General features: G+C 45.5%; 1 protein-coding gene across 4 annotated transcripts in view; it reads right to left on the reverse strand.

The window, feature by feature from the left end:
- The window catches only part of dac (dachshund family transcription factor), a 459,147-nt gene that overhangs the window by 207,683 nt on the left and 239,236 nt on the right, over nucleotides 1-12,228 (reverse strand). For all 4 annotated transcript variants that reach the window (XM_083125063.1, XM_083125064.1, XM_083125065.1 and 1 more), the window contains exon 4: nucleotides 7,045-7,104. In XM_083125063.1, coding sequence (XP_082981189.1) covers nucleotides 7,045-7,104 — 60 coding nt within the window. The remainder of the gene's footprint in view (nucleotides 1-7,044; nucleotides 7,105-12,228) is intronic.

The raw sequence follows: 12,228 nt of genomic DNA on the forward strand, positions 1-12,228 counted from the left end.
TGGGAAATATGATGGTAAGAGATCTGTAGGATTAACAAAATTGGAATGCTCAGAATATAGCGATCGTGTATTGATTTGTAACGAAGTTTCTTTATAACTCCAGGATAAAAAGAGGGTATACATCTGAAGTTGCTAGTTATTGGAGATCCGTTGAGATATAGTATTTTAGGAACTCTTCTACTTTCCAAACCATTCTTTTCTCGCAAACAACAGTATCCTGCACTATGATAGCAGATAAATGTCCCCTACCTCTGCAAAACCAGAAGTTTGAAGAATGATATCTGATAAAACTTGGAAGAACTAGTATTACCAGCCAATCAACGAGCGTTGATTATGCTGACTCTAACCTGCACGTGGCAGTGTCCTCGCATTTCAACACACGTGTCATCACCAGGGGCTGATCCCAAAAACATATCAGCATTGCCTAAACAAGCATCCAATCTTGATCCATGCAGTAGCACATCTGCAGCATCTTGAGGGAAAGATGGATGGAGCAGGGTGGGAGAAATGCAAGCGCAAATTAGGCCGAAGACGTTAAAAGATCCCTTCATTTCGCTGACACTCGTGATAGTGTGAAATAACTACACATTGGCTGGCTTCTCTATTGAAGTAGCTTTCCCGTGGGTGGTTACGGATGTGGTAAGAGTATTTCTTGGCTTGAATGTCGATATGCTAATTTGGGAGAGGCACCAAATTAAACATCGTCTACCCTTACTCGTAGAAGTTGCAAATTTTGAATCCATCTGAAATGTTCATGTTTTTAATATGATTTCACCATAATCTAAATGACATGTTCCACAAACATGAAACATTCTACGTCATCCAATGTCATTCTTGGAATCACTTAAGGATGCGTTACGGGTCGAAATTAGTTAATAGTCCTCCAACGATATAAAAAGTAAAAGTAGTAGTTAATTACGTACTGCTATGTAAAGCTAAGATTACACATATTCTGAATCCAGACCCAAATTTTGATTCCTGTGTAGCCGTGTCGTTTTCTCTCCAGAAGAGAGATTCTGGGCTAGATCCACGGTGGGAATAATAAATCTATGTTGACCTAGTATCAGATGAGTGAGGATAGCTGAGAAGTTGCATGAAAAGGAAAGGTGATGTCGATGTGCAAGAAAAAAACAACAACAGATAGCAGCACTGACGGGTCTCCATGCTCTGATCATGCATCGTGCTGCAAGAAGCCACTAGAAAATGTCGACTTTATAATTTTCGGGATCCGGAACAGGCTAGAAATTTCGAACGGTCATGTGGGTTGAAAATCTAAATGTTACAACCCAGAAGTGTCCTTACTGTATTATACGTGCTACAATCTCGACGCCTTCTGCACTATAATATGGCAGATTTCGATTGATTGGTTGATTTAGTGTTTTAAGTCCACTTTATGCACAGTAAGGCTAATCGAGAGACTGGACCTACAGTTTAAAGTGTAATCCGAACCACTATGTGCCTCCACCGGGTATCGAATCCGGGACCCCTTGATTGCAAGGCAGTTTTCGATTCAGTAATACAGTGACAGTATCAGAGGGGCTAGGATGGCGGACATCCAACCCTCCCAGTCGACCAGCCCTTTCCACTTATAGCCACTCTCCAACAAACAAGGAAACTAAATGTTCTTTTAGCAGACAGGATATTTTTGTATGGTATATAGGGATGTTCATTAACTGTGACTACTACCCATTAATACATAAATAGGAAAAGGACCACTTAAGGTGAAACTATATCATCGGGATATCTTTAGCATTTCCAGTCTCAAATTTCGGATTTTTTTTAAAACTTTGTCCCGGTCTTGTCCGGAGAAAAACTTTACACACACACACCTACCAAGGTTGTAAAAATGGCCAAATCTTATAAATTTCCTAACACAGCTTATATCCGAGCTAAATGTTATAAATTTCCTAACGCAGCTTATATCCGAGCCAAATCTTATAAATTTCCTAACGCAGCTTGTATCCGAGCCAAATCTTATAAATTTACTAACGCAGCTTGTATCCCAGCTTGTCCTAATTAAAACATGCTCCATCCACGTTCTGTGTCGTTCCTACTTCCAGAGTTTCCCAGTCCCATCCCTCCACACCGAATCATCACAGGAGCGTGGAGAGTCCATCAGGGGAAGGGAGGAGTTGATTGCGAGACCCGGAAGGCAATCTGGGGCAATCTACGAGTGTGCTTAAGGTTCTATTCCTCCGCCAAGCGGGCTCCGTTTGTCCTTCGAAAGCGTGAATCAGCTATTTAAGAGAACTGTTCACGACCCAATGAACCATTCCCGAGTCGAAAATGAACTCGCTTGCCGAAAACGATCGAAATTGTCGTCAATTAGAGAAGAAATTTACTTTCTAGGGGAGGAGAGCCTGCAACCCCCCTGCGAAGCAAAAAGGCGCATGAACTGTTTCTGGAGGTGATGAGGACGCTTAATCTATTAGAAATGTCTACTTTTGCGCGAATAAGGTTCGCAGTTACAGTCGATGTATTTAACAATTATCCCCAGTTTATTTGCTCTTAACACTTAAACTAGTGTTGCCAGGGGAATTGAAATTTTCGGACAAACAATAAATGTGGGATGGCTATTTACATATGATAGCATATTTACCTTATCCAACACCCAATCTAGTGGTTCGTAGACCGCAACAGAAGGAACCATTGTGAACAAATGTCTATACATTATAGGTTAGGACTGTGTGACTGGAGTGATTGCGAAAACCCACGCAAAACTCTCATTCAAGTTGTGTTAACCGCTGGATTTGAACCTGTGACGTTCCGAGGACGAATCTTCCACGCTAAACTTCACTCGCAGCGGACGGCACAGTCACTTCTCCGTAGCCCTGTCAACACGTGCAATATTTCGAGTGATACGGAGTCAAAAGGTCTTGGGTTCAAATCCTCCTCGGTTTCGCCAGTTCATCATCCGTCATCGTCGTAGAGAGAGAAAGAAACGTCGTGAAATAATAAAATACAGGGTGTACACACACCAGCAAAAAAAAATGAGTCACCTAGATCCCTGTTATGTTTGTTGCCTAACTACTACTGCGATGGTAAATTGCCATTGGAAATTTGCTAATGAAATCTACTTATCGCCGTACAGTTTGAGAACACACACACAACGCCTTGGAGGGACTACTACTTCAGGATCTATGACCCATCTTTATTGCCGGTCACTGTACATAAAGTCGCGTTAATATTTTAATATCTCGTTACGTTTGAACCATAGGAAAGAATGCAATGTTGCCTTTTGCAAGTTGTCGTCCACTATATGATGGCAACACAACAATTTTCTTGTCACAATGGGCTAACGTAAGGTGTATTGAGTGCGGAAAGCTTCCAGAATGGTAGCGCTGTCCTGTGTCGTATATTGTTCTATATCTACTCTGGTTATTTTTACGTCACTCTGTTCTTGGGCTAATCGCGACGACGATGATGAAAGATGAACTGATGAATGCAACTCCAACTGGCGGCTGGGAAGCAGCGAATCGGCGATCAGTTGAATTTTCTTCGACTGAGGTCGGGCATTTTCGAGCCACAAGGTACCGAACGTTGTTCGCAGGACGAAACAAATGAGCGTTGGGTCCACCACATGTTGCCAAACAACTTGCACAAACAGAAGTACGCTTGGCAAACGTTGCTTCGGGAGAGCGATGTTTTGCCTTCGGGTTTTACTTCGCAACCGAGTTTGTTGACACCCCCATCGGGCCACACGCCCCCGGAAATGATTGGGGGACATGACGCGCCAGAAATAGCCATCAAGTTCAACCGCCAGTTGGAGTTGCAATCGGTATGGGTGTCGAATGTAGGAATCCGAGCTTCGTAGCGAGTTACGCTGGCCGGCTTGTACAGTTGCTGGGTAATGATTTGTTGAAACGGTGCCCGAACTTTATAGTCAACTTGAAGAACAAGCCTTCCGATATGCCAATATTTTCATTTATAACGAAGTGAACTATTAGTTTTTTTGGGGTACCATCCGCCATTTTGGCAGCTAGAGATGGGAACGAAAATGCACTCACACAGAATCGACACGAAGCCCCCCAAACATGTAAAAGCTTTGCGAAGGAACTTCGGTTAAACAAAACTTCCCCCGCTGAGGCATAGGGGGAGGGGATTATTAAGCTTCTACAAATTTGGAACCTTCCCCCCCCCCCCCCGTTCACTTGTCGCCGTCTCGCAGCAGTTTTCATCATTAGCGCCTCCCTTTCTCGAGTCCTTCTTTCCCTCTTATTCTTAGTTCCTCATCAACATTCCTAGCATCATCTTTCACTTGTCATCTGCTGTTTCCATTAATAAGTGCGGTCATCCTCTTTCCCCCCTCCAATTTCGTTTTCCGTCGCTCCTTTCCTCCGGGTTTTTATAATCCAAGAGTATTTTCCTAAGCGGGGGAACTTGATCAACACAGTCGCTCCTTGGCCGAAATGTCATTTTTACTCAATTCTCAGGGGGCAAGAATCAGTGTTGCTAGCCGTATGCTATTTATATGTTTTCATGTGATTATTTCTTTTTACTTGCACAGTTGCGGAAGTATACAGGTCTGAACTCTTGAGATTTCAAAATCACAACCATATTATGTATGTTCACATTCAGGTAGTATAGTCATTAGGGCGTCTGACTGCCACGACCCGTGTTCGATTCCCGGATTGGGTGGATCTAAGGTCTGAATTTTTCCGGCCTTGTCCACGCATTAAGCGGCTCCGGGCTCACCCAGCCTATGGGTGTCTGGCGGCAACCCTAGCTGGTAAAGGCGACTGGAGCGTGGTGCTGATCACATCACTTCCAAAACGGCCGAGATCGAGAATGTGTGGGGCCCTACCCCAACGTTTCCTAAATGTGCCTTCATGGCAAGGTGCTATATGCACGGGAAACTTTACCTTACCTTTTCAGAAACTTTGTAGCTCAGACCAAACGTTTAAGTGCACCATCCAAAAAGATGCAGGAAGGTGCATCAAGGAACATCAACTGAGGCATTGGAGTTCATCTCGACTGAAATAAATCCTCACTTCAATCAAATGATGCACTTTGGTGTTTCTTTCACGACGTACAAAAATGCACCCAAATGCATCAAATGTGAATCTGATTGTTTGAAGAAGCCATAAAACACGCTTTAGTACATCAATCGATGCATTCTGGTGCATCAATCGATATGATGCATTTAGTTTTCTGTGTGCGGGTTCAACCTCGGATAGAAGCCCCCAAAATTGCCGTGTTTACCCAGTATCTTGAGAACAAGTGAAGAGCAACTTGGCAAAAAACCGGGAACTCGGGTGTAGAAAACCAGATTCGACTCTTAAGTGATGACCACGCCCCGCCCAATAACAAGCCACTTAGTAGGCCTGGGATCTCAAAGAGCTGTTGCACTACGTAGATTAATTTGGTACTTTTCTGTATATTCTATCTATATGTGTTTAGTTTAAGTTCTGCACAGCCTTAACAGAATAAGGCACTTACATCCAGTTTTAACAATAACATCAGCAGAAACAACATAAGCTACGTCAGCCATTAAAAGTAACCAAAAGGTCTTCACAAACGGGAGGAAGGACGTGACGTAAGGGAAGAAGCTGGGGGAAGAAGATACCCGAATCCAAACGTCAGATGACTCCCAGGAACATATCCCGCGATGACAATTAATTTTCCACGGAGACGCGAGAAATCTCTGCTTTAATATCTCCCTCCCAGAGACGATTCGAGTTAATCTGGAAACATCACAGCATCTTCCGAACTCCATTGTCTTCCCCTTCCGTTTATTGCGGAATGAATAATTAAGGACATAAAAATACATTAATTGACCCGTCAGTTAACAGAGGTTTGAACGTGAGGGGGTGGTGGAACGAAGAAACAAGTAGTTATTAAAGCCAGTTCCATATCTTTGCCGCTTCGGTCGAAGGCATTATTAACGTCATTTTCACGGAGCCAATGGTTGGTGCTTACTTCGACAAAACAGCGCACATGCATAACTGTTACTAGACAGGATGGGCAGCATCCACTCTACTCGCCAGACCTTTCTATCAAATTAGAGACATGTGGTGAAAACACTTGCAAATCCAAAATACGTTCACGTGAATATTTCTCTCTTTTGCGTTCTGCATATGGAATTCAAACATTCACTACCGCCCACCCTTTCCCCAATTAAATACAAAACATACGTAATAGAAGACTTCAGTCTTCCCTGAAAAAAAAAAACATCAGCAACAACAAGAACAAAAAAAAACTCCCGGTTGCAGCCCAAGAGCCGATTGCCCGAAAACGTGAAAATGTTGAAATGAGTTATCGGGACGTCAGGGCGATGTGTCCCCATCCAGAAAATTGTTTATGCAGTGTCGCGGTGGGACTTAGTCCCGGGGATTTCCCGGAGATTTCCCGCCGTGTCACGACTCGTTGGACTCTCTGATGACGTCACTAATGAGCAGTGACACGTCGGTGCGGGACGGCACAAATCATCCCCCTTCCTCTTCCTCCCGCCCAAAGACCCTTGCTTCGGGGCAAGGGGAGGACTAGAAAAGTGGAGCAGGGTGAAATAATTCCAGTCGGCACAACGGTATGAATGAACACAAGTACGCGTGAAATTGTGAACATCTAAAAAAAAAAATACATATGTACGAGGGTTGGTCAATAAGTTCATGTTCCGTCTCGGTCAAAACCCTACCCTGCAAGAATATCCGCTGTGATGGAAAAAATAGAATGGTATATGATTGGAGTAATTTGAGACGGACACTTAACCCTCTCCTCTCCCTGTCTTATTACCCTTTTCTCGAGCGTTACAATCCAAGCAATCTGTAGGAACATTGCTCTTCGCTTTGTTGATATTTGTGCACCACAGCAAAAACTAAAAGCCGACCACAGAGACTGACAGGTTGACGTAACGTGCTATACAGCCATCGCGCATCTTCCCCTCTTTCCGTTCAGCTCGGAGCATAGAGAAGACTGCCCCACTCTACCCCTCCCCTACATGCGCGAGTACGATGTACAAACCACGCGGTTCTGCGCAGGTTCTTTTGCCTGTGATCCCACTCACATTGTTTACAGTCATGCTAAGCATCTGAAACATGTACTCACCTCTCTAAGTGTTTCACGATGTCCTCGTAGGCGGCTCGGCAGTTTTCCCAAATTCCGGACCTGTGGAAGAATGAAGGTAAGAGAAGATCAAGGCGATGCACTTTTATCACACGTCTCGTATCAAATTCATGCATTTCCTAATGGTTATTTTTACATGTGTGAGAAAGGGCTGTTTACCGATTTTGTGCAGCTGGTTTTATTTTTACATTGGTATCGAATTCTTAAGGAAACAGTAGGTCGAAATACAACTTACAGTGTACCAAGGTAAAGGTTGTGAGATTGGTTTGCTTCTACTTTGGGCCTGAAAGTGATATTTAGCACTACACCAAGTTATCGAAAGTGAAATATTTTTCAGCACTACTTTTGAGAAAACTGTAGTGACCAGGCGCAACCACGATTTTTTGTCTGGGGGGGAATAGCAGGACAAACGTACTACTACTACTACTAATAATAAAAGAAATGAGAAAGCTAGGTATTGCGAGCGAACGAGCAAGAACATTTCAAGAAATATGTTTTTATTTGCATAAAATTTGAAATCGAGAGGGGCAATTGTCCCTTTGTGTCCCCTGCAGGTGCCGTTGACCGTCAATGTTTGCTTCCCAAGCATTGAAATCCGTCCAAGGTACCCCCCCCCCCCACGTGGTTGCGCCACTGGCTATATCTTTCAAAAAAGATTCAAGACAAACAGAAAATTAAAAGCGAATCATCAACTCGAATGTTACAGGCAAAAACGCCCCGTAGCCGCCATTTTCCAATATGGCTGCTTAAGTTGTTTACTTGACTGATTATTTTAGTTATTTTCTGCCACTTTTGACTAATCGCGACGATGAGGATGATTCATGGTGAAATTAATGAAGGGACACTAACAGAGCCCAAGCCTGGGTTCGAACCCGGAACCCCTGGCGTCGTAGCACACTGAACTATCCGCTACTGGCATTGGGTATGTCCGTGAAAGTCCGACAACAAACGGACGGGCAACTTTGCTGAGCAATTAACTAAAATACGTAAAAGAAAAGACAAACAAACGAACATCAAACGACACTAATGACTAGCAAATATATACTGGAAAATGAAAGCATGGCGGATAAGAAAAACGTGAGGCTAATAAAGAAATTAAAAAAGAGGAGGCTCAAAAAAAATTAGAAAGGTGGAATGAGGGGGAACTCAAGATGAAAGCTAATTGAAGCAAGATCAGAAAATTAGCCATCAAAGAAATGATGTCAATTTTTGTCTCTTTATTCAAATTATCTCTATTTGCAAATACGAGCAGAGGGTCCAAGCCGATAGCAACTTTCACTTTTTCCCTACTTTTTCATAGTTCTCCATTTAAGGCACGAACTTGCCAGAACGAAAAGCCCGTGCACGTACGCCGAAATGAACATTGCTCCAAGATGATCTTAATTCATAGCTGGGTGCCACAAAAGGATTGGCAAACCCTCCTTTCTCCAGTTTCTTTGGTACAAACCGCCTTTCCCTACATCCCCACTTTTTCCTCCCACCTACGTCATTTTCGGAAGGAAGGAGAGGGGAGGAAAAAAGCACAACTTGATTATCATTTCATTGCTTCGCTTTTAATTAAAATGCAAATCCTGCTTAAGAAGGATTAGGGAGTTGGGGGGATATATGTAACATGTCGGAATACTCGCGAAAGAAATGTATGATTAATCCGCGTGAGTTCCTTTCTGAATATACGTTTCCTCTTCTCTTCGTGCGGTCTCTTGTTACTTTTCCTAGGTTTTTTTTTTCTTGGTGAAGAGTTCCTGCCTGATAACGGCGATGTAACGAGAAAAGACAGGGGAGACGTGGGAGGAGAAGGGGTTCTTGAAACCAGGGAAAAGTTTTGGAAGTTGCTCCAGAGAAATGTGCGAGAAAAGGCGAAGAAATCTTTGCACTTCCTCCTTCAGAAACCTGCAGTGTTGCCAACATGCCTTAGTCCAGTCCCGGTATCAAACGATACTTGGGGATTAGTGTTGCCCACGAGACGAGGCTTTGGCCTGTCTCGTCTCGTGGAAATGCTGTGAAATGCTGTCTCGTCTCGAAAATATTCGTTTGTCAAAGGGACACATGATCAATCTCGTCTCGTCTCGAATTTTTAAAAGCCTGTCCCGTCTCGTCCCGTGGGCAACACTATTGGGGATTGGAATATTGTTCGTTTGTCTCTCGTGCGCACACAAATTCATTTAAGTAGTGACGTATCTAAATTAAAGTTTACTTTGTTCTAATCTTTGACATTATAGCCCAGCCTCTGCTTCTCATCGGTTTCCCTGACCACACATCTTCCTCACCCCGGTACTCCTGACTCTGAAGCTGCCTATCCTCGGTATCCCTGACTCTGGGACCGTCGCCTTTCCTCGGTATCCCTGACTCTGGGGCCGCCGCCTTTCCTCGGTATCCCTGACTCTGAAGTCGCCTTCTTTCCTCGGTATCCCTGACTCTGGGGCCGCCGCCTTTCCTCGGTATCCCTGACTCTGGGGCCGCCGCCTTTCCTCGGTATCCCTGACTCTGAAGTCGCCTTCTTTCCTCGGTATCCCTGACTCTGGGGCCGCCGCCTTTCCTCGGTATCCCTGACTCTGGGGCCGCCGCCTTTCCTCGGTATCCCTGACTCTGAAGTCGCCTTCTTTCCTCGGTATCCCTGACTCTGGGGCCGCCGCCTTTCGTCGGTATCCCTGACTCTGGGGCCGCCGCCTTTCCTCGGTATCCCTGACTCTGGGGCCTCCGCCTTTCCTCGGTATCCCTGACTCTGAAGTCGCCTTCTTTCCTCGGTATCCCTGACTCTGGGGCCGCCGCCTTTCCTCGGTATCCCTGACACTGAAGTCGCCTTCTTTCCTCGGTATCCCTGACTCTGGGGCCGCCGCCTTTCCTCGGTATCCCTGACTCTGGGGCCGCCTTCTTTCCTCGGTATCCCTGACTCTGTGGCCGCCGCCTTTCCTCGGTATCCCTGACTCTGGGGCCGCCGCCTTTCCTCGGTATCCCTGACTCTGAAGTCGCCTTCTTTCCTCGGTATCCCTGACTCTGGGGCCGCCGCCTTTCCTCGGTATCCCTGACTCTGGGGCCGCCGCCTTTCCTCGGTATCCCTGACTCTGAAGTCGCCTTCTTTCCTCGGTATCCCTGACTCTGAAGTCGCCTTCTTTAATCGGTATCCCTGACTCTGAAGTCGCCTTCTTTCCTCGGTATCCCTGACTCTCGGGCCCCCTCTCCACAGTATCCCTGACTCTCGGGCCCCCTCTCCTCAGTATCCCTGACTCTCGGGGCCCCTCTCCTCAGTATCCCTGACTCTCGGGCCCCCTCTCCTCGGTATCCCTGACTCTCAGCCCACCTCTCCTCAGTATCCGAATCTCGGGCCCCCTCTCCTCGGTATCCCTGACTCTCGGGCCCCCTCTCCTCAGTATCCCTGACTCTCGGGCCCCCTTTCCTCGGTATCCCTGACTGTCGGGCCCCCTTTCCTCGGTATCCCTGACTCTGCGGCCGCTTATCCTCGGTATCCCTGACTTTGCGGCCGCTTTTCCTCGGTATCCCTGACTCTGGGGCCACCTTTCCTTGGTATCTCTGACTCTTCGGCTTCTTCTCTTCAGTGTAACTCATTTTGCACCTTTCCTTACTGCGCATGGCTGTTTTCGTTGTTCCTGATTGCCACTGTCTCTCCCTTTTTGGGTATCCCTAAGTATGAGGCTGGTTCTCCCCATTCGCCATGAGTCCACGCACCATAGACGCAACTCGCCATTATCCTTGATGAAACAAATGCACGTACAAGGTGCCCAACAAGAAGAATTTAACTCTCACCCCGCTAATTCAAGGCAGCCAAATCAATTAAGAAAACAACCAGTCGCAACGATGAGACACACGCACTAACTATAAATTTCAATATTCAATACTTTTTCCCGCCTCTGCCAAAATTGAGTGGGGCGTTATCGATTTATCGAAACGCACACCTTCTCCAGTTACTGCGTGACGTCACGGCTCTTTCGGCCATTGTCCCACCAATTAATACTTGCGCGAGGAAGGCTCCTCGGGACAAAAGAGAGGGACCCGGAGCTGAATGGGCCGGAAACGCAGTGACACCCACTTTACAGCGGCGGGTGTTCGAAAATTTACGACACGTTCAGTGAAGAAAATACAAAATGGCCTGTGTGCACTCCCCCTCACAACTTCCTCCCGTTCGTTGGGGAATTTACGACGGCGTATTGTTTGCAGGCAGATCCTGCGCTGTTTAAGCAAGGAATCTTTTCTGGTTTGCACTGCGATAACATTGCTGCTACCGGATCCTTACGGATGCTGCGAGCGTGGGATCATTTCGGAGATAGGCCTTGGTGTGAATTTATGTTAGCGGGCTTATTTGCATAAATACGGGTTTCGTCCGCGAGGAGCGCTGACGTAATTATTGTCGCGATCTGTCTCCAAACTATTTTTCTTTCTGGAGTCTCTGTTTCCAAAGTTGAATATCTGTCTTTCTAAGGACCTGTTGACACAGAGATGAATGCTGTTTGCTTGTGGATAAGGTCTGAAGAACTTCACGCTTTGTTTTACGTCGTATTGCAGGGTTTTTCCCACACTTGAAGGTTATTTGTTTGGCTTCCTGAATTGGTTTTTCCTGTTCTAATTCGAAGATTGTGGGTTCTCTGGGCACTCAGAAAAGATAAGCTCAGCCGTTTATACTGCTGGACATTGGGTCCAGCAAGGAAGGGTCCATGTCAGCAAGGATATGTCTCGAAAACATCTAGATGTGAAATAATAATAAAGGTATATCTGGATCTTAAAAATTTCTTTTGCAAGGTATGCCGTGTACTTCTAATGGACCTATATTTGAGAAGCAAGCCATGAAGTGCTTTTTATGGAGTGTATTGCATGGTAGACCTGAAACGCAGGCACTGAAGAAGAGGCTAGAAGCGTTTGAGATGGAAACAATAATGGGGCTCGATAGAGTGCGAAATGAACAAGAGCTTGATTGAAGGGAACGGAACTAGCAGGACATATCTTTAGGTGGATGAACGATTCTGTGCTCGTAGCGAACACCGGAAGGAAAATATTTGCAGGTGCGTGCTGTTAGCGAACACACAAGCTTGCCCTGTCTTGTTTGTCCTTGAAAGTGGTCAACATGCAAGTGTTGCCAGTGATACCTTATAATCATTTTGTGTTTGAAATTAGCTAAATGAAGGATCCTCAATAATTTAGGTTAACTACATGAAA

Source organism: Lepisma saccharinum, chromosome 7 (genome assembly GCF_977018435.1).
Source record: "Lepisma saccharinum chromosome 7, izLepSacc3.1, whole genome shotgun sequence".
NCBI classification, from domain to species: Eukaryota; Metazoa; Arthropoda; class Insecta; order Zygentoma; family Lepismatidae; genus Lepisma; species Lepisma saccharinum.